This window comes from Barbatula barbatula (assembly GCF_947034865.1).
Source record: "Barbatula barbatula genome assembly, chromosome: 23".
NCBI lineage: Eukaryota > Metazoa > Chordata > Actinopteri > Cypriniformes > Nemacheilidae > Barbatula > Barbatula barbatula.
In genome coordinates, this window is record NC_136786.1 from 9,679,371 (window position 1) to 9,703,787 (window position 24,417).

General features: G+C 38.2%; 1 protein-coding gene across 1 annotated transcript in view; it reads right to left on the reverse strand.

Moving 5' to 3' along the window:
• The window catches only part of pard3aa (par-3 family cell polarity regulator alpha, a), a 348,067-nt gene that overhangs the window by 175,558 nt on the left and 148,092 nt on the right, over positions 1–24,417 (reverse strand). Inside the window, exons 6-9 of the mRNA XM_079487989.1 lie at positions 14,865–14,965; positions 13,750–13,833; positions 9,759–9,884; positions 6,062–6,402 (exon numbers count right to left, since the gene is read on the reverse strand). Coding sequence (XP_079344115.1) covers positions 6,062–6,402; positions 9,759–9,884; positions 13,750–13,833; positions 14,865–14,965 — 652 coding nt within the window. The remainder of the gene's footprint in view (positions 1–6,061; positions 6,403–9,758; positions 9,885–13,749; positions 13,834–14,864; positions 14,966–24,417) is intronic.

Below are 24,417 nucleotides of genomic sequence, written 5' to 3' on the forward strand. Positions count from 1 at the left end.
CGGCCCCTGTTAGTGTTGTTGTATTATCGCGCACATAAGTTAATGTTCCAATGTGTAATTTTTTGGAGGATCTATTGACAGAAGTGCAATTTAATATTCATAACTATGTGTTCAGAGGTGTATAAAGTTCTTACACAATGAAGCGTTATGTTTTTATCATCATAGAATGATCTATTTCTATCCACACCGGGATCCCCTTACATGGAATTCACCATGTTGTTTCTACTGTAGCCCTTAACAGACAAACTGCTCTAAAGAGCACGTTTCGTAAATACGTTATATCCTTCAGCAAAGAAGCGAAAATGTGACGACATCTTAGTCCTGTGTCAGCCACCCTAGTGCTTTGAAAGGGAGGGGTAGAGTGAGCCGTTGGTTGCAATTCGCAACCTCAACACTAGATGCTGCTAAATTGGACCTTTAACAGCACAAATGTGCCCACAACATATTTCTTTCTATATTTGACCCTTTCACATCGTCCGCAATAAAATTATGGCCCTGCCGAAGCCTAATAACTAATCTGATCGCCTCAGACGGGATATTTTTACGTCTTTTAGCGGGACGGAGGAAAGAAGCGTGTTCCACGACCTTTATGCGCAGATATAAATTACACAGGCGAAACCCAAGCATATGGCATACGGGCAACCCTAATTGAACGTTTGAAACCCATCTGTGTGCACGGCATAACCACCCTGTGATTTTAAATTTAGACCCGGCACACGCTTTACAAATGTAGCGGGACAGTAACATTTTGTGCTCGGGTTGCCATGCCAGGTCTTCGCGGCTGCAGCCTGAAGAGACTCGTCTTGCCTTATTGACAGGAGGTCTAAACTCTGGCTTTTAAAGGTCTTGATGTGCACATGAATCAGGCAAATTGAGCTTTACAGCTTGCCACAGACGTTACTAAATCCTGGTAAATGTAGTTAGGGGCTCAGACGTGCGGTATGCGCTGCAATTTGCTCCCTGTCCACAAAATGACCTTTTTGGGAGTGGCAAATGAATACGAATAGGCAGATGCACGAGAACCGGAGAGAAAAGAATAATGGCCAAAACAGAAAGATCAGTAAAATTGACCTTCTCATCCAACCAGGGCCGTGATGGGAGAAGAAGAGAGAATGGTTGAGACATAAAGACTGATAGGAGGAGGTGCATGTTTTTGTTTAAAGAGACATTTTGTAGTATAGGTCATTTGTCACTTGCGTAAAATAACCCCATCGCCACAAAACCTTTGTTTTGAATGCATTTCTGCAGTTTAACCTGTGAGATCATCTGTGATTCCTGTTGCTCAATGTATAGAGTATTGTGTTAGCAGTGCCAAGGTCATGGGTTCAATCCCAGGAAAACAACATAACAATACAATGTCTACTTTTTGTAAGTAACTTTGGAAAAGAGGGGTCTGCCAAATTTGTTACTCTAAAGTTTGCTAAATTAATATTGAAAAAATGGTGGACAGGAGACAATGTAAAAAGTGCACACATTGCTCTGCAACAAACTCACATTTGATTAAAAGTGATCCTTGAAAGTCATTTTATGACACACAAAAACAACTCAAAATATTACACTCTTACAAACATCTTGTGTCGTTTGCGTGGTAGTAACGCACACGTTAAGGTAAAAGCAGCCTTATATAAAAAGTGTTAAAGTGTGTTGTCCCTTTTATTTTGTTTAACTTGCTATCAATACAAATGACTGTAATATTTTGAATGAACTGGACCCTGAGATGTGTTAAGAGGTAACCGATTGTGTTTTTAAAGTGCAATAAAACTACAATTATACCAAAATTTACTTACTCTGTTGTAGTAAGCTGCTTAAACAAATGACCTTTGGGGTTGTTTAATATAAACACTACGGTTGGTGCTTCAACGAAATATTAACCAATGAGAAAAGGCATACAGTATGAACACAGTTGTGTACACTAGGATATTACTAGCATTACAGCTGTAAAAGCAAGTGATCAATAAACGTCTCTCTCCTGTTTGCAATATCATCAAAATTAGACTAAAATTAGATTCGATTTAATGATACAATTAAAACTCACTATAATTTACATAACAACGTTAAACTTCTACTAAAGTAAAAGAACAAGTCTGCCGCATGACTCGCTTCTCTAAATGGTTTATGTTTGTTATAGTGCTGGTCTAAATGTTCCAAGACGTCCGACCAGAGCCAGAGAAAGCACAGCCAGAGTCAATAATAAGCCTGCGAGGACATCAAAACGCCACCTGATGCCTCCTACAGGATAATTACTCAAATCAAAGTTTGGCCAGTTGAACATCCAGTTGTTAATTGCTTACAATCAAGTAATTACAGAGATGGAAGCCTAATAGCCTCATAGTAATGAATCACGGATGGGGCTAGCGCTCCATGTAAGGTTTCAGATGAGAGGAAGATCATAAAAATACTCTCTTTAGCTGTGCCAAAGCCCTGAATCTTAAAAATAAAATACAGTACTGAAAATTACAGCTTGAGCTGAAAATGAAGAAAATGTTCCGGTCAATCCATTAATTCATCAGGGAGAGAGAAGTAATGAGAGAGGACGGCCTCTCGGAATACTATTTGAAGATATTCATAACAAAAAAGATGAATGGACTAATGGAGGAACTGGGGGGATAAACTGCTGAGTGAAGCTCCAGTGGGGAAAAGAAACTCAAAAACATGTTTTTCTATTTCTTTGTATACAGAAAAACATTAAACATCATTGAATCATGATTTATCTCGCAAGCAGGGTTTCTCATTAAGTTTTACAATCTATACATTTGTTTTATTTGTCTATAGTTATATTATATTTTAATGCTTTCAAAAATGTGAAGTTAATCTTTATACGGTTTCATCAAATGAACTAATATATTTGGGTATTTAACCATGCCTTCAGAAACGTAACAGGATTTAGTTACTAGCCCTGCATTCAAGGTCATGGCCATCTAGCATGTTTATTTTAAGGGGCGACTTTAACATTAAAAAAAGTCTGCCGTGCACCTGTCAAATTCAACAAAACGTTGAACATCACTCCCTGAAAGTAAAGTTAACCACACAACTATATTACAAAAAGCTTCGATTTGACAACAACAACAACAACAAAAATCTATAAAAATAAAATAAAACATTTATGGCGGTGCCAAAATGAATCTCCTAAAGCTTGCACAGGAGATCCATTGCAAGAGGGATACCGTGGCAGACTACACCGATTTTAAAGAAACCCCTCAACACAAAGGTTAACAATTCCATCACTTTATAGAAACAGGACGAAACGATCTTTTGTAAACACATCGGCTTCCAGGTGAACGTCTGGGAGAAGAGCGAGCCTTTGTGTTTGTCAGAGCACGAGGTGGTAAAAGCTGAAAGCTCCCGCAGAGCATGCTGCATTTAACCAGGAACACATCCCCTTCCTCAACGTTCCCTCTGAATTCGCAGCAGCTCAGTCAAAGGCTCGTGCCAGCGCTCGGCATTCAACATCTGCTACAGCAGCCAGCGGGCACTTTGCCTTGCGATTGTTCATTTCCTGTTTCTCTCTCTCTCACAGAAAGACACGATAAAGATGACCTGATAGTGTAGAGGTGGTGTCCGCTCCTGGGCGGCAAGTGTTTGCAGGGATCATACAGAGTTAGACCCGCACCGTGAGAAGCATTTCAAGTCTGCATAACTAGACTAAGTCTCAGCTGGAAATATGTCGGATGTGTCGGGATGGATTTTAAAGCGAATAATTTTCAACTCAATAGACACTATAGCATGTGTCCGACTTGAATCTCCCTTTGTCGTCTGCGTTTGTCTTTTCAATTGCAGACTACTGTGGCATACACGCCTGCCCTCGCCAACCTACTCAACATTACATATTTCACACCGCTCTGAAGCACGGCCCATTTGTTGCCAGGTTTTAATCATGTCTTAGATTGACTCTCAGCAGGCTAACAGAAGAGAAAACATCAAGGCCGCTATCAAACCGAATTTTCTTGCTCTTTCATAGAAAATGCATTGCTAAAATAAGGGCACGCCAAGAAAAGGGAGGGAAATTAGATGAAAGAAACAGAAACAGTTTCGACATTTGCGCTCAGTCGCACAATCTTTCCCTCAGAACGTGTCGCTGGTTGAGATCAGAGGCATTGCTGCCTAAGCACTGCCAGATCTTTCACGGACTTTGACATGTGTTTTGGTTTATGCATGAACGCGTGCGTGTGTCTGTTTGGGCGTGTTTGTCGAATCTCTGATAGACGTTTCTAGTTCTCCTTTGGTGTGAAATGCTGAGATGCAGCTGCCGTGCAGAACGAATGGAATTTGGACCTGTGTGCGAGTTTGAGAGGAAGAGCTTCATCCTCACTTCCTCACAATGCCTGATAGAGTCCTGTGAAGTGCTAACAGCGTTAGTTACAGAATGCTAGTCGCTAGAGCGAGAAAGATACACCGGCATTTAAACAATTGCAGAAAAAAAGAAAATAGAGGCAACTTCAGAGGAAAACAGGCAAATAAATAAATAAGATATACGTCAGGGGTATTCAATTAATGTTCCAAGAGGTCCGGTCTTTATATTCTCTACAAACTGAGGTCAGGACAATACGTGTTTTGAAAATAAATATTGAATCAATTTAGCCCGGGTTGGATATACTGTATGAAAAATTATAAAATATTATATTTTTTCAGGCCATTTATTTTCTATTTTGATATCCACATTATGAATGTCTAATAGAAGTCTGATAATTCATATTTGTAAAAAAAACCTACTGACAACACGCAGACAGCAAATGTAATGTAACAATTCAAATGCTCTCATCAGAAACAGAAAACAAAGTTTCTTAATAAATTAACCTTCCCACGTCATTCGTACCAGAACTACTTCTAACTTTAAATCAAAATATGACCCTGCTTGTCAAAACCCAGCAAAGGTCCTTCATAACATCATCCTACAGAACATTCTGTGAAAATATAACAGTATCTTCATTATTGAGAGCCTTGAAATGCTTGAAATTAATCTTTGACGCTTCTTATCTAATAATTCATTAGATCATGAGTCTTTAGGCTGGGATTTCACAGGGTCACAAATGTTTACATGTTGATCAATAATGCTAATTCTAAATGTATTGGTTCATAAACGGTATGGTTCATAAAATATCACGAATCTAGTCGAAAGGTTGGAGACATATATCAAACAGACTGAGGTATACAAATACTTAAATATCGCTGCATTTTGTATCAATTGAAACAGCTAAAATAGTCAAATGGTTTATTAGGCTACGTCTTGCGGGCCGGATGGAACGAAGCAACGGTCCGGATCCAGCCTGCGGTCTGGAGATTGGGATGACTTATATATGTTATCGACCATTATAGGGACATCTCAATATTGAAACAGGTATAAAACCATTTGTCCATATATGTTGTGCTTAATAGACGGTCTCATCTTAACGTCCGGTACACATTTACAAACATTAACAAACAATAGAGTGCCTGTAGATTATTCATTATAACAATAAAAAAAACGAGAAGAACCGTTCCTAAAACTTGTCTCTCCAATATTTTGAATATAGACTCCGATACCAAGCTCAACCGCTAGATGTCAATGTACCATACGGTTTATTTAAATGCGACCGAACTACGGGACCCATTCAACAAATCGTTTATTCAATACATTATACAGTAAAATAATAATACAACTGAATGTTAACATAAATAGAGAAAATATAAATAGTTATATTATAAGACACTAGCCTAAAACAATCCGGAAGTTAACAGGTGGTCAGGTGCGTGCGTCCGATAAAACGATCTATATAGACATTTTGAATGGATGGTCAAGACTAAAACCTTCCCCACAAAATCAGCACAGAACATGATAATACCTGGTGGTTATATAAAAACAAATGTGTGACATTTCCAAATGTACCTATTTCTCTTTAGTTACGCCAATTTGTAGCAGTTAAAATATGAAATGAAAAGCAACTCCTTGTGATTATTTTTATATTGATGGACTGTCCTCTTTTCTGTATTTTTTGTGTAATTGTGCTTTATGAAAAGCCAAAGACAAATTTCCACAGTGTGGTGGACAATAAGGTTTATACTAACTAACTAACAAAAACCGTACCTTTTCTCAGCTGCAAGTTGAACTTGCGTCCTATCTTTTTGGAGAAACCCACAGAAGAGGTGGCACTCGTAGGCCTGGGGGGATGGATGGGCCCGGGTGGGGTCCTTCTCGCCAGGTGCGGTAATGTGGGATACCCCAGATTCGATTCTGCTTTGGACATCCGCCTTGGACTGTACTCCATAGCTCCTCCCACCAAACTACCTCTGTCTCCAGGATCAGAACCAGACTGCAGACCCAGTTCATTCCGAGACAGCACCTCATATTGAGGTTTCTTCACCACTGGGACTACGTGGAACAGCATACGTGGAGAACGCATTGCTTGTCTGAACAAATTCTGGGCTCTGGAAAAAAATATTGCACACATAGATGGTTAATAGTCAGTATAGTCAGTATATCTCTTTAACATCGTGTCTACACCGAACATGGTGGGCAGGACAAGACACACGGTTAGTTTCAATGGGATTGTCGCGTCGCACTGCATCCAGTGTGGACGGAATGTTTTATTATAATGGTTTGTCTTCTGTCGCGTTGCGGCGGGTCTGGTGTAGACACGGTGTGAGAGCCCGGTCAATGTAAGTACCAGGATTGTTAAAACCAGAGCACATGGAGGGGTCGAAAGGTTGTCTTGCTTAATCGCTGGCTCGTTGTTCTGGTACAGTTGGAAACAAGGTTAATTCACATTATCTGCCATTTCCATAATCGCAAAGCCTAAGTGAAACGTATTAGATGCAGGAAGCAAGATCTGATTTCATGAGCATTCAGCATTACTAAATGGAAGACAACACCACTGTAACCTGAATACTACCCGTACCTGTATATACTGTATGCATGACATCAAAAATGATTCAGTTATAATATAGACGGTTTAATTGGATGCACACACCTGGACCGAAGTTAACGTCCGGCCTGTGTTTTGATATATCATAACAAAATATGTTATATTTATATGAATATTTTATCGTATATTACTTATTATATAATTATATTAAAACTAGTCAACAGTTCTTTGTGGAGGTCTTCTGGACACATTTGTTTATGTTGTTGCTGCTGAAAATGTCTATAGTCAGGTATGAATATGATGTTTATATGGTTGTGCAATAAAAATAATGGTCACACTTTATTTCAAGGTAAAATTCTTGCTATTAACAAAACATTAACTATGAAGTTTGCCTCAATAGACTCCTAATTTGGTTCTTATTAATAGTTAGTATGATAGCTGTTAGGTTTAGATATTGGGTAGGATTAGGGATGTCCATGCAGAATATGTATTTTATAAGTAATAATAAACAGCCAATATTCTAATAACATGCATGCTTACAAGCAAATTGTTTATAGTGAGAATTGGTCCCTATACTAAAGTGTTACAATCATTGTAGAGATTGTATGCAACGTGCAATGAATGAAAAATATGATGTTAAAAGGTTAGGCCAATAAAATAACTTTGTGCCATTATTTAAGCCGCGGTTGACTTTTCCCTCCATTGACTTCTATTCATACGCATGCGAATGCGACAGACCGGAAATCCAAGCCAGTCCAACATTATTTTGCATTTTGCTAAGCAAAGTTCATGTTTGGTGAACTCTGGCATGCGAATTCGTGTCACGTGAGACCAATGGAAGATCAAACGTCACAGCGTGACCTCTCGATACAGAAACGTAAAAATGGAAGAATATTTGACCACCACCCGAACTCAAAGTCAAGTCTGACTGCGGCTTCATTTAACTAATCTTGTTTTAATAATTTACTGGAATGTATTTCTTGCATGGAAAGAAAGCTTTTTGCCTAATCTAAACTTTTAGACCAAAACCTCATTTTAAAAAGTCGCAACAGTTTGTTTCTGTTCAATCAGACTGCTGAAACCATCAGAGGGACTTAATGACAAGCTGTTTCCATCTCAATAAGCTCCTCATTAGACCAATCTCTGTATCTAGAGAGCAAATAGTGTCTCACTTTATGGACGCCCATCTATTTTTATGTAAATGTAGCCCCACCCACTGGCAATACGGAGAGAACTGGGTGTGTGTGTGTGTCGAGCTGTGACACGTGGCTAATCATGCGGCTCCCCCTGTCTGATTGAATAATAAATGACTCCATCAGCGCATCATTACATTGCGTTAGATCAACCGCCGATAAATATTTACTCATGCAAACAATCCAATAAGATTAGAATATTATGAATTATAACTCCACAAGTAGCACAATCAAGAACCGGGGGGGAGGGAGATGGAGCGGGAGGAGCGTAGATCAAAAAATATGGGTCTGTATTCATCTCGGTAATTCCCGCAGCTGGCTGCTCATGTGTGCGGCTGAAATCGACATAGATTAAAATGTAACTCTCTCGTGAATTGACTCCACAAAGCGCTCGGAAGCTTAAGCCGGAAGCTGGTTTGAGGACGACAAGCGTAGAATAACATTAAGTAAAACATCCCGGGGGCCAAAATATACGAAGAACAAAAGGCCGTAATATCGAACGTGTATTACCATCGCTTTATTGACCCGATATGCGTGTCATACACAGGGTTATATTTTCTTAATCCGCAAAGTTGGTGACCCTAATGCACTTGCGTGTTTGCACTGGTGGTGTACATTAACAGATATATAAGGATCGCAGACAAAAGACAGCAAGCAATTAAAGTGTAATAATGCTTTGGGACTCTGGGGAAATTAACATGTGCGGTTGAACTTGTGTAAGCAGACTGAATGATGTATGCAAATGAGTTTTGGATTTGATTCTGAAGAATCCCACAGCTGTGCCCTTTCAGTGCCCGTGGCAGAGCCGGTCCAGTTTCCCTCGCTCTGTCTCTTTAAGTGGGCGTTGTCCCGTTGCAGCTGAGCTATCATTTTGCCCTCTGAAAGCATCTGGACCAGGCTCAGGCCCAGACGTCCAAGTGATGGCCAAAGGAAGCTCTTAATGATAAATGTGGATTGAAACATTCCACTTTATACAACAGTATTCTCATGTTGTAGCTTTCCTAGAGGTCTTAAATCTAACAGAAGACGTGTGAGCTAATATTAGCTGAGGTTCATTGTATGGATGTCCATACAAAATAGTGCCATGAGTGATGATGTGGGCGGTTGCTAGGGTGTATAGGTGGTTGCTATGGCCTTAATATGGATTAAGGATAAGGATTACTAGTTTTTTTTCATAATTTTTGTATTATTAGAAAATAATATTCACTGGTGAAATAAAGGGCATTTTGTAAGAGGTAAACAAAAAATGTTATAACAAAATTTAATTTTACACATTGCATCTAGAATCAGCTTTGAATGTTTAAATGTTAAACTATCGGTTGTATTTTGTTCTAATGCTTGTGTAGCGATACTGTAAACACTTGTAAACAAAAACTGCTACTAGGTATTGTTTACGTTTTGCTTAAGGGTCTATAATAAATTTAAGATATGTGTAATACTACAGTATAGTACACAAGATCAATGTCAGTGACTCAACCTTTCAGTAACCTCTACCGCTACGATTCAGCAACTTCAGTGAGCTTTGAACAGTGGTGTTTTGTTTTTAGTCCGAGAGATGAAATGAAAGAACATTTAGAAGACTCATAGCACAATTGAGGAGATTTTCTAAGCCCTGAGAAAGAATGAAAATGTGAGAAGGACAGAGAAGTTGAAAGGAGGAGCTATAAAAGAGAAAGAGAAGGGGAGTACAAGATGGTGTCTCCATCTCCTCCAGAGAGGGGCTTACTGTTCAAATCTGATGTTGCGCAGGTCTGCGTTATTAATCCGGACGATACAGTCGTTCTCCTGGAACAGAGCTTCCTGCTCCGCCTTTCCGCCCCTCTCCAGCCTCTTGACTAACAAACCCAGCGTCCTGGAACAGTCACAGTACATATCACTAACATTCGACACAATAACAGCGCTGTTCCCATATCAGCTACACCACACATTACTGTCAGAGCCAGAGACACATGCACAGCTTCAACCAGCCGTGACTTAACAGAGTACACACAGCTAGCTTCAATTTAATGACACAATGCAATTACAAGCTATGAATTTAAAATGCAAGTTGTACATTCTGTTTCAGGAACATTCTGAGAAACAAGAGACCCCTGCAAATCACAGAACTATACAAATGGTCACCACCAAACCATGGAAGCAATACTCGTAGACAGAATACCACAGTACATTTATCGTAAAATCACAATAAATGAATATGGCATCTCCTTTAAACGGTATAACAAATTATTATGTTTCATATAATTATTATTATATTTTTTATTATATATAGAATAATACATTTTAATATGTATTATTCAAATTGTATTCATATATTATTACTAAGCTTATTATTGTTATTTTTACTATACATGTAATCGAATAATATAAATATTATAAAAAGTGCTACTACTACTACTAATAATAATACTACTAATAATAATTTATTACTATTATTGGTATTATTCGTATTTGTATCTTAAAAATGATATGAAAAGAGAAATACTAACTATGATAATAATAACAATATAATAGAATTTATATAAAACGTAATAATAATAATAATAATAATACAGTAAATAAATACAATAAAACAATACATAAATACATGTAGTATTTTAGTGGAAACGATTGTTACCATTGTAAACTTTTATAGAAAGGTCTATGCATAACCACAAACTCCATATTAAATGCACAAAACAGAAAAGCTGTGTCTCCACTGCATCCTTCTGGATAAAGAGAGAGAATTATGAACAGAATATATATTTCACATCTGAAAGAGGATTAAAGCAGAGATTGAAGTTGGTGATACACCCCGTCATTTCACCTTTATTAAACCTAGAAAAGTGGTTTTTTGAACCTGCTCTTTTGAAATAGTTTACTGTTCCCAGTAGCTCCTTTCAACTGAACCTATCAGAAAAGACTTTATTTTACTTGAGCTGACTTTGGCCATATGGATTTTTTGGCAGTGCTCACAGGCCTGCTGTGGTTTTGTGAGAGAGCTGCGGCCTCTAATCTACAAACCCCGAGATGCGATCTTGTGAAAGGCACCGTCGTATTTGATGGGTTTAAAAAGCGCGCGGGAGATTTAGATATAAAACGTCTCTCGCCCATCTCTGCTGGGACTAGTGTGTTGTATCCAGGATCTTTGATACAAAACCTCAACTTTCATAGTATTAGAAAGAATGCATGGCTGTATTTGTGCACTGTGTGAAATGCATTTAATGGGTGCACCGACAGCAAAACATGTCTTGAATAAGAGTTATGGGTATTGTTAAGGAACATATTACTTGTAAATGACTTTCACGCTCCTCCATACATCATCTGGGGGAACGGATGGTCATACAGATTCAATTGTTTTTCAAAGGAACAAACTGTGTGTTAGAGAGATGTGATTATGTTTTGTGCTGGAAACTGCTGGTGGTCTTGTGGAGTAATTACACAGCTTACACTTGTCTTCATAATCTTGATGTAAACCAGCTGTGGGGAAGACCGAGGATTAGCTGAACTCTCGGCGGACTGATCTAGAATCTGTAGCGGGTTGTTGCTCATTTACTTTCAAAAGTGTCACACTAGGCTTCAAGCGTGCGAGATTGGGCAGCAGGATATGATGTCACACTCTTGAGATTATTTTATTACCGAACGGTATATAATTAAATAGCTAAAAATGTTACATTTTAAAACCACGACCATGCATACCGTTCAAATTCTAAGATGCTGTGTATAGTTTTTTCAAGGATCTATTGCACAGAAATGCAATATAATATACATAACTATGTCTTCAGAGTGTTTAAAGAACTTACATAATGAAGCGTGTGTTTTTATAACCTTAGATTGAGCTATTTCTATCATACACCACGGAAAAACTCATGTTAGCTAATGCATGTATTCATGTTAACAAATACAACCTTATTGTGATGTCAGCACGTAGTATATACAGAACAATCTATAGTCAATGTGCCACCACTTTTTCAATGGCTTCAGCGAATCCAGAATCATCTCTCGCTTGAGTGACAGCTAACTATAGGGAGACCACCTGTTCTCCTCCACTGTCTTTAATTGAATAACAATGCGATCAAGATCCATTAATACTGAGCAATTAGACCCCGACTTGTTTGCCGTGAACGTCGATCATGTGATGAACTCTTGTTACTGGAGTCATGTATCCGCACGATTCTGCGTGCGTGTAATTTTACGAGACACACTTCTCAAGCTGTTGTCAGAGGGAAGACGTCGGTCATTTTAAGAGCTCACTCTCCGAGGCCTTGCTTTCACCTCTGCGCCCTCTATCAAGATGCTAATGAGTTTAACACCTTCCGCCAATCGCACCGCGGAGGGGCTGGTGAGGTCAGTACAGATGTGTCGTTGTGGAAGTGCGGCATAATGTCTGGATGAAGCGAAGTGACAGGTTGAGATTAGCCATTAGCTTAAGTGGGTGTGTAAAAGCGCAGAACTCTGAGATGCAATAGGGACGTGATGACAAGGACAAATTTATACAAAATAAGAGCGGGAAAAACTTTTGATAATGAATAAACACATGCTCACAACAAATACATTACATTTACTTCTAACGATATATACTCTTTATGTTTATATTTTATATCTATATTACAATTTTATAAAACCGTGATCCCATATGTTTTATTATGTTTGTGTTTTACTTTCGTTTTGTTGTTAAAAGCATGTGTTATGTTTGCCAGTTCCCGCCTCCTTCCTTTTATTGAACCATGTTACAATATTCTTTGTTTGATTTTTAGCCAAGAGTTCAATATGTGATGTACACCAAAACAGCACTTCTTTCCTTGTAAGTGTTATTGAAAGATACTGAAAAACAGTTTTGTCTTCCCTTTAACCACAATTGAACTAAAACTCTATAAGAATAAAGACAGTCAAGCAGTCATACAGCATTTAGGTTTTTGTTATCTTTGGCCTGATTTTATGTGCCATCATCAATTTAAGCTTGGAAAGGTCACAGCCATTGGTAGCTTATAGACAGCTCTCAGAAAATCCCTTTATTGCCGCCATCCGCTAAATTTAAAGCGCTTTCATTTATTTGCACCGTCCTTTTATAATTTTGCATTTCTTACAACAGCTGACCTTGGGTGAATGTTGTTCTCTGAATGACCCACAATATGAATGAGCTTTTAGTCAGATTGGGTAGAGCAGTATAGATGAATTGAGTTGGCCGCTCTGAGGCTTTCCCACTAGCAATAAAGTTACCTAATTTATTCAGAGCCATGCCCCGTGTACCTATTGTCCTTCTGGAGGGGAGCAGGCTGTTTAGCGGTCCCACTGTCTGTTCATTTCCGTGGCCTTACACAAAGCCAGAGCTATCACAGCTTTGCTTAAAAATGGAGAAAGAAAACTCCACATGTGGTCAAGAAGAACCCTCGTGCGACAGAGGCGTACTGTGGATCTGTCCTTGAGGTATGAAGAAAAACTACCTAAAGTGGACGAAGGATGCTGGGCTTTGAAGAGATGGAAAAAGAAAATAAATCGGCTGCACGGATGACCTGTGGAAAGCTTGGAGATGGAGGATGCAGTGGACACAGCTGAGGATAAAATCCAAACAAGAAGAAGAAATATTCTTGTAGGTCGGTGATTCTTAAACCTATGCTAAAAAAACCTTGAGATGTTTTAGTGGATGATATATGTAGAGGGGTGCACCAGAACAGGTTGGAGAAGCACTGATGTACAATATAAAAGATTCAGATCACGGGGTGTAAATATTGTGGTTTTACCTTTTATCTGTAATGCTGAAAGGCACCACGTGGATTCCTAGTGGCCCGCCGACGTTGGACACCTCAACCAGCTTTAACATTTCCCTGGAGACGATAAATAAATGAAGGAAATGTGAGTAGAAACCAAATAAAGCAAATACAATTCAGTACATAGAAGTTTAAAGCATGGATTGTTACATGACTGAGCTGTTTGAGTTACTTTGCTGCAAACAAAGAAATGTTAAGATGCAGCCGGTATAAAACCATCTATAACCCCAGGAATCATTGAGACATGTAAGTCAATGGAGACCCAAATAGACACTTCAATTAAGTGATTAGGATCAGATTGAGGCCTGCATTAGGCTTGTTCTGGGTATATATAACAAACGCGAGAGCACTTATATGTGTAAAAAACATACGTTGTAAACACACGGGATAAGGAAAGGACAACAGAAAATGTGAAGAAAGATAAGCACAAGCACAAATATTGGGTCATCATTTACTTATGTGGTTCAAACCGACTGATCTTTGGAAAACAGGATGTACAGCATAGCACATCAGGCAGACGTTTGCCTCTCTATCGCCATCTCTGTTTGAAACGTAAATTGCACGTTTTGTTATGTACTTCTATTTATGTGGGTTCAAGTCAAATGAAGTCAAACTGACCTCCACAAATTCTAACCTGACAGCTCAAATTATAAATGATGATTATAAGCTTACTACTTTGAATAGATGTCAGTGGACCATTTTACATACATTTTATTCATTTGTTCTAAAATTTTCCTCAATTCTTTTTTGTTTATTTTAAACCAAAAAAATAAAAATGCTTCCTTTGGCTGTATATCTCTAATATTAGCATTGAAAATGATGATGAAGCGAACTATTTTCATATTAATAATGCTTTAACTTGCTTTGTTTGTTTTGGTAAAAGTATGAGTAAAACATTGTTATACAGACAACATTTATGGTACTTCTAGGGTTGTTGTTAACTCTATAGGCTTTTGTTGTAGGTTCCAACTAAGACACTTCATGAACCAAGAAAAGTTTTTTAGTCTATTCGTGTTTATAAAAGACACTTTGTAAAAAAGTGGATTCAGATCAGTCAGAATCCAACAGCTCTTCCTATGAGCACTTACTCAAGTGAGGCCGATTCTACGCAGGAATCTGCCCGTCCCACCGGCTCGATCCTTCCGTTCTTCCCTTTGTCGGTTCTCTCCTCTTCTTCTTCTTCACCCTCCTGCGAAACACCAAAGAAAATACCGTATGACAACAGATTCCTCACATCCTACATAAACCTGGCTTTGCCCCTAAGTCTTATGGCTCTAATCTAATTTAGTGAAAGATGAGCGTAATGGGTGCTGTTTTAAATCAGAGTGACTCTGAGAAAACGGCCGTGACATCAAAGCGTGCCTTGGAAAAGATGGCAGTTATCGATTCCTCATATTCAATCTATCAGCGCAGGGTCGGAAGGGCTCAGGTCTGAGGCTAATCGGATGAAGGAAGAGTTGAGTGGAGTCTCATTTGTTTCTTTGGCTATCCTCCATCTAATTTGAATCGCTCCATTGCTCTCTATATATCTCTAGCTCTTGACACGTCTGATATTTGCAGATGTCATTCACAATTTCTTCTTCAGAAAACAATAAGGTCACCATGTTGAGGCAAAAACCACAGAAGGCTTTTAGTTGATGTTTTCTACGCGTTAATACATTTCTGAAAAAACATCTTTGTGTTGATTTTGAGTAAAAAAAATATCTAAATGTAAAAAATAAGCACATTATCTTTCAATCCGTTTATATTCATACTGTATAAATACATGTATATATATATATATATATATATATATATATATAATTATACATACCATGTCAAATAGGTCCAGTATAGGGATTAAAAAAAAAAGAAAAACAAATACATACATGTCTGTTTGGTTTTTGTGTCAGTATACTCATTACGAAACAAAGTTTTAAACAAACCCCCTCAATCACTGACATCTGAAAACATTCTCCACTTTAATTTCACTCGAACCCTTCGCTGTGGATCATTTCCAAAGGCAAGTGAGTGTCTAGACATGAGGCGAGAGCCTGCAATGGTTTGTTAGTCACGGATATTAATATTCCAGCGATCTCACCCTTAACCTTCCCCTCTCACCGAAATGTCAAGCACATCTAAATAAGCGCTTCTCCGTCTTTATATGGAAATGCATTCAGGCTTTTCAGACAGTCATCCTCCAACAAATGCATTCATGAGCCTGAAGAGGATGACTGGAGCCCGATTTCTCTCTGTGTTTTTTGTACATTGTTGTAGCGGTTAAAGAGTGGAGGTCAAGAAAATATTAAAAGCACACCCAGCGCTGCCGCTCCCACCACGCGCATCACGCACTGTGCGTAGGGCACAAAGTGCTGAGGGGGCACCAAAAATTGCCTAATGAATTTTAATCTAATATTATTTCATTAGGCTATAGAAAAATAATTAGGCAGGCATATTTTAGCCATGTATATGTAAAAAAAACGGCCGAACAATCCCATATCACCCCATCCACACCACCACCCGCCCATGTACGGTCCGCGCGGCAGTGCCGGTTGATCGCGCGTGCGCCTGACGCAGTTTGACAGACGGTAGCCTAGGCAACTTATTTGGAAATGGCCCCGAAAAGACAGCAGGAGTCAGGATCAGAGAAAAAAAGAAGAAGAAACTGCGAGATGATGCCTGTGCATCACTTGCAGGTAAGTCCAGGTTTAATCAAATTTAAAATCGGGAAATGTGCATGATGTGCTGCTACTGATCGTAATGCGCGTCGAACTTGTGTAACGGAGGCCAGCTAGTGAAAACCTATGTAGTGTGTAAACCTCACTACCAATCAACAGAGACGCGTTAGCCTCCTCGTTAGAGCGCTTGTCTCCAATTCGGACCGATGTCGGTTCGAAACCCGTGTCGAGCGGGGCGAGTAACTTTAATTTCGGTGCAGCTTGCAATCTGAATTGAGATTTTACTGTTAAACATTGATGGTTTTCTGTTTTACTATTCTGTTTACTGAAGAAAAGTTTGCACCTTTGAGGGGGGGAGGGGGGGGCATCATAATGGAATTATGCTTAGGGCACCAAAATGGCTAGCAGCGGCCCTGAGCACACCTCAGGAATATATATATAGAAATAAGTCAACCACCTCTAAATACAATTATCTAGCATTGATTTAGCTACATGTAGCCCAATATGAGCTATAAAAACATACTGAATATATTGGCAAATCTTTGTATAGGGGAGATTTTCTTAATAATAATGCATGTATTTTGAACCTTTTTACACACAATTACTTTTAGATAATAATAATAATTATTATTGTTATTTTTTTGCTCTATCTATGATACAGTTAAAAATACTGAAATTATTATTTGTGATAATAATTGTAATAATTTGTAGTTGTAAACAAGATATATAGATTATTAAACAAGATTATACAAAGCAATAAAACAATTCCCAGAAAGGGACAAATGATTGAATTAATAAAAGTAAATATCAATGAAGGTGAATATTGTGAATGTCAAATGTCACCACTAAATAAACATAAGTATTTGGGCCACAATTTATGCTTTGTAAAGAAGGTTTTTTTTTTAATTAGGATTTTTCCTAATATTCTAATAAACTTGATGAAAATAAATAAATATTGTGGCAAAAAAGAAATTAATAACTTTTTTAAAATTTATTAATTGTATTTATTTTGCATTCTTTCTGTGAAAATAACAAGAATTTCCATTTAAAGCCTTTTACATTTCGTTGTGAATGACCTTTTAAGCACCTTTATTTTTAAGAGTGTATTTATCAAATTATTGAATGTTAATACATTTACATTTAGCAGACGCTTTTATCCAAAGCGACTTATAAAGAGTTCAGGGAGCAATAAGCAATATGTCATACAAAGAGCAATAATACAATAGGTGCTAATACAAAGTTAGTAGTTTCAACAAAAGCTAGACCACTACCTGTTGAGAGAAAGAGAGAGAGGTAGCGTACATAAAAAAAAATTATTTGTCTGTCAAGTATTCACAGAAGAGATGGGTTTTAGGTAGTTATATGAAGGAGATGTGGTTGACCGGAACAAGTTAGCAAGAATGTTCCACCAGTAAGGAGCGGGGAATCGATTTAGATTCCTTATGAGAAGGCTTTACAAGGCACCGCTCATTTGCTGAACGCAGGGTTCTTGATGGGGTGTAGGAATGTAGTAGGGTATGAAAGTATGCCGGCGCAGATCCAGTGATAGTCCTGTATGCAAACATCAGTGACTTGAATCTGATCCGGGCTTCAACCAGTAGCCAGTGGAGAGAGATGAAAAGTGGTGTCACATGAGTCCTTTTGGGCTGTTGGAAGACGAGGCGTGCTGCTCCGTTTTGAACCAGCTGTAGTGGTTTGATAGCCTTTGCAGGAAGACCAGTAAAGAAAGCATTGCAGTAGTCCAACCTAGAGATTATCAGGGCCTGGACAAGGCGATGTGCCGCAAGCTCAGGTAGGGTCTAACCTTTCTAATGTTAAAGAAGGCAAATCGGCATGACCGCGTTGTCTTTGCAATGTGATCAGCTGTTCATGAAATATGACTCAATAGAGGTCATGCTTACAGCATCTTCTTTATTTAACACTCAGAACAGCTTCTCACAACACAAAAAGGAAAATAACGAAGTAAATGAAGTTGTAAGTTGAGTGAAAGTTTTATGTGACACGAATGCAGCCGTGCTGGACTATCTCTATTCAGCTGTGAATCATGCTGTCTGCTGCCAGAGAATGAGCTTATTAGCAAAAAGAGATAAATTGGAGAGACGGGGGGCTTAAATCGGGCCCTGAGAGCCAGAATGGTCCTTGTCACAAAGTCACTCATACAGAACACAAAGTGTCACTTTGCCTCTGGTAGCAGAGGTAATGACAGAGAGCGAAAACACGGCTGGATGCCAGACCCTCCATTGTCTAGTTTTGTGCATCTGCCAGTGAAGAAGTATTTTACCATGGAGGATAAGAGAGAGAGAGAAGTTAACTACAACAAAAAAACTCTTCCATCAGTCCACCACAAGTGGAAAACATTTGCACGGGCGTCCTAGAGGAGACCAACAGCTTTAAAAGAGCAGTTTAACCAAAAACTAAATATAAGAAAGAAATTATAAGAAATATCACTAGAGGTGCAAAAAAGTAGAGTTTACTCATAAATCCACTTCACACTGCCAATCGTTTTTACAAGGGTCTGTTTTTAAGGGTCTTCCTGTTTGTGGCAACTACAAACAAGGGTGCATGTTCAGGTTCGTGCGTGTATTTGTGTGTTTGGGTGAAGTCTAGAAGGCACTCAGTGCCGCAGTTACAGGAAGCCAGAGGTTACAAAGCTGGCGATTAGACAGACAGTGCATTAGATTATTGTTCCTGGCAGATCCAGAAGGTCGGTCACATTGAGAGACTGCTGGCTCACGAGGACGTGGAGTAAATTTTCCAGAGGGGGGCTGGATTATAAGAGTAAAGACTTGATATCCAGATGTTGGATGAACTCCAGGAGACATCCTGAATAATCCAACCGACACCTGATGGAGGGCTTAAAGGTCAGGTTTGAGGAGAGAAGCCGTGCCTGACAACATGATGACCAACGGAAATGAGGAAGGTTTGGTGTTGACAGTAGTGTGAGCTGTGTAACATGACAGCGAGGTTTAGCCACAAACAATTCTTCTTACAACGTTTACGACATTTTTCTGTTCACCAGGTCACGTACTGACACAGCGATGCAATTATCTGTAAATGATGGTCTATTATTTTGGTATTACTGTAATTACATCAGATAAACTTGTCAACCAAACAACTTTGGGTGAACTTTGGCTGATCGCTTTATACATGTCGGTCATTTACAGGTCTTTTCTGTTTTAAGTGTGCAGCTTTTGGCCAGAATAAACTACAAAGTAGACCAGATTTTTTGTTGATAATCACATCTGGCAACGCTACATTAAAACAAATACAATTGTAATTTCTCCTCACTAATGTTCTCAGGAACTATGGTATTATCTGTGTAAAATCTCTGAGCAAACACACCTCTATATTTTTACCTCAGAAATGACTGAAGCGCTATATGTTTGTCCGAGTCAAAGTGCTGAAAAAAGTGACTTAAGAAAATACAAGGAAGTCGGCAATTTGTTAAATATTCAAACAAAGATTGACCAAATATTGCTTTGCATCAACCTCCAGGGTCGCCAGTCTGCTGTTTTAAACTATTGAGAGGCAGTTTACCCAAAAATAAAAGTTTGGTCATTTACCCAGTTGTTCCAAATCTGTATACATTTCTTTGTTCTGATGAAGCTTGTCCATCATTGACTACCATAGTAGCATAGAAGTGTTTGCTGTCCTACATTCTTCAAGATATCTTCATTTGTGTTCAATCAGATCAAAGAAAGTAATTTTTCTTACTATGGTAGTCAATGGTGGACAAGCTTCTTCCCAACTATATTTCTCAGAACAAAGACATTTATATAGATTTGGAACAACTCAGAAGTGAGTAAATGATGACGGACTTTTCATCTTGGGAAGTTGTTTCTTCGTGTGTTAAATGTGGAAGAGATTTCGTTCATCAACAGTCATTCAAAGGATGAGATGGGTTTTATAAATTATATACTGTACATACAATGATTTATAAGAAAATACATGTAATGTATGAAACTGATTGAATAATATATATTAGGTATAGGAGTGGCATATTTCATGTTTTCGCCTGAAGTGTCTTGGGCCATTGGGCTGGTTTTGTAAGGCAGATCTGGCAACCTTGATGACATACATCCAAAAAAATTGCACTTGTAAATCCAAAAGCAACAAATCAGAGCAGCACAATAAAAAACTAAAAGCTCCCACAGAATTCCTCAATAAATGTCAACGCAGAACAAGTGACTCTTCTGTGAACACAGTACAGTTACTAACTGATATATAACTGTGACTATGAATTTGTCTGAAAAAACAGGATGAAAAATCAAAGGATCAAGAACCACTCCCAAAAAGGAATGCAGGGTTGAACAGTTCCAAAACTCCCCCAAAAACTCACTGAGGCAAAGAAATGCCATACTGTAGGCGCCACAATGTGCCTTTATAGCACTGCTGTCCCTCCAAGGCAACTCCTATTAGATGCTTAAGAGAATTAGACAGATTTAATTGGACGTGACATAGATTCCTAACATCCTTGCCTCAAACACTGAGGTCATTTGAACACAACGTTAAAAAGTTCCCATTAGAGCAGCAAATAGATCAGACTGCTCAGCATTTTCAAGACACTTATTTGTATTTGTGTTGTGGAAAAACATTAAAAGGAAGTCATTATTGGACATAAAGCTGACCCCACTACTGTAATCCACTTATACAAATACTATCCCACTTTGGTGCCCTGAACCGTTGTTTATTTGCACTGCCAGAGGATAATATATCGCCCATTTCGTATAGACATTTCATGCACTTATCAGTCAGATGGGTTATTAACAGGCGACTGTAAAATCTATTAAATGCACGCCTGAAATCAAGCCCTGTAATATGTCTGTCAACTTGTGCATTGATTAAATCTCACACTAACTTATTTTTCATCAGAGTATTCTTCATCTCCTCAGCACAGAAGGAAATTCAACCCATCAATACAAACAAACATCAGCAACATGGAGACGCTATCATTGCAAAATTCAATTTTGGGCCGTTTACTTCATCCCAGTATTGTGGGAAGTCACAGTGATTGTATAACATGGTAATACCATGGTACTTCGAAATACAGAAAGACATTGTGTATTTATATATAATATATATATATAGTATATAATCATATTTTTATATCATGATATTTAGATGATACTTCAAAGACTAACATGGTATTAGCACGTACCATATGGTTTTATCGTAAGTACTTTACTGTATATTTTTACATTATTTTGTTGTCTTTTTGACCGATTGATTACCATTTGCAGATACTAAGAAACAAATGTATACTGTAGTAAAATGCAATGTCCCTTTTGATAAAAGCATCTGCCAAATGCGTAAATTTAAATGTCAATGCATTTGTTTACCATAGTTTTACTACATGGATAAACTAGTTTATTCTCATAAAACCATTGAAACGTCATCATAGTAAAGTATTCAATGATTTAGTTAAGTTTTTGTCTACATAATGCAATATCAAACGCTGCATTTGATTCTACGTTAGTGATGTTTTTAAATGTCTCGCGTTGTATCTGGTATGGTCACATGTTACAGTCACGTTGATGTACAGATGTGCACCCATGCGGTTTGAGCAGTCAGTCATTTGGCACAGAGCTCAGATGCAGCAGTGCCAAAGCACAACCCACGTAAAAAAATAACAGCGTATAACTGACATGTAAGGTTTCAATCCGAAATGGCGACAAAGAGGCCGAAGTTAAGGACTGCAGAGTTAAAACAGAGTAATATTAAAATATTCTGAAAAAAACAATTGGATGTTCTGCTAAATGTTCTCAAATGACAAACAAAATGATTGACAGAATGTTCACAGATAGTAATAAAGACCAAGTGTCCTTGAGTAATATTCTCATCCTCTGTAACATTTTAAACACACAAAGTTATTTTAATAAAAAAAATTGTATGTGAAAGAACGCATCTGCCAGCAATTCTCAAGTTACTTTCTCTTGTTAAAAACATCAAATATAATGAATTAATGTCTTATTATAAAAACTTGCATAGGCATTATGGCTTTGCATGGTTTTAGCAAAACACGCTACGGTAATGAGATTTTTTAAAACCTATTTTTGTAAAAAAACTCCTAATGTAAACCAAGATAGAGTTACTGTAGTTTAGCTGGTTGAACAATAACTATAAAATACCATGTTTGAATACACTGCAAATATACCTTCAACCTGGAAAATACCCTTCTCTGGTGTCACAACGGTGTGATTCTTTTCAAAAGCAACGCCCTCTCAAATACTGAGAAATATGAGCTGCAACTTCTCTCCTGCCAAATATTACTTTACTCCCTTAAAGAAACTCATTTGGTCTGTTTGGCGTTCAGTCTATTTGCCGGGCTGATGGGTGTGCATCTGAACATATGTTCTGGCTTATATTCAAGAATGATCTCTCAGGGTCAAGAAGCGTTTTTTGAAGGATAGAATGCACAGAACTGGCATAACACCCAACATCAGCTTGTTGAATAAAGATCAATAAAATCTGATAAAACACTTTTAGAAGTGCAAAACTGTGGTGAAGTTATTAAAGTGTTGCTATGTGGTAGCTAGGGCATTCATGTCCAAGCACTGAATAGAACATAGCCCTTGTGAAGTTTTAATAACTCTGAATGCTCCTGAGAGCAGTAAACACATTGCATCTTGTATTTCAATAAGCAAAAGTTCATTTATGCCACTGGATTTTAACATAATTCAGCGTTTATATAAACCTGTCATAGCCTTTGTTTTTAAGACACTATTAATGTAAACCGGTTTGGCTCGGCCAAGGGTTACTTCAAGCCAAACAGGTTGTCAATGTTATTAAACAAATGAAATCAGATACGTGAGCTAATTCACATTGGTCCAGATCAAAGAGAGAAGTTAACAAGAATGACCTGCAGCGGGCCAAGGGACAAAATGTCAATCTCTATTTATCTCCCTCTCTCTCGCTCAGTCATCAAAATGCATCTGCACCGAATACATCATCTGTCAGCTGTGATTTCATACACGCACAGGCATATCTATCAATGCCACAGCACGCTTGGGTAGGGCTGCAGTATCGTTAAATTGCACTTTTATTAAATTAGGTCGTCTAATTATGAGAGTTTAAATCAATCATTGAGTCAATAATAAAAACCTAAAGCGGCCGATGGCTTTAACTGGCATGCCTTCATCAATAACCACAGGCAGAAATACTTTCTCATACCACACCGAGGTTTAAGAGCACATGAATTATTGAAAATCAAGTTATCACTGCTTGCTTTTGTCTGAGGCTACTTGTGAACTGGTTTCTTGAGGGCACAGTGAAGGGGACAGTGGGGTGAGAGATTGAAAGAGCGGACGTTTCTTTGATTCAAAGTTCTCTTAGTAGGAACGTCTGAGGGCTGAAGTGAAAATGGGGTGGATTTTTTTTCTTTTTGTGTGCATTCTTAGTCTGAATCATAGCCGCTGAGAGAGAGAGAGAGAGAGAGAGAGAGACAAAGAAAGTTAGAAATGTTTGCGTCCCGTGATTCATGGACCCTTCAGTAGAGTTTCCTCTTTAAATGCTTTTATGCCTGTTTTATTGTTCATTTATTGACTTGCATCTTTAAATGGGTTTAAAGTTTGTCACAATCGGTATGTTTTTCTGCAGCTCCATGTGTTACTAGTAACTTCCGGGAACTATTGAGAGGCTCCACGAACCGCTATTTCTGTGAAAATTTTGTTCCATTAGAGTCGACGGGTTGAGGTGTTAATGTTACAGTAATACTTTTACAAACAGTCCAACATGGATCTCAAAGCTGCTGCAAAAATATAATTTTATCCCCATTAGATATTTTTTATTTGTTTGTTGTTGTTGTTCAACAATATGATAGTACCATCATGGCAAAATTTAAAAACAAGTTTTAAAACACAGAAAAGTTTCTCATGATCTTAAAAATATTTGAATCTGAAGGTGTGTCTGAATGTTTGAAATTACTTTTGTAGACACAAAAGTTCACTCAACATGTTGTGTTATTGTTTAACACTACGGTTTGTCC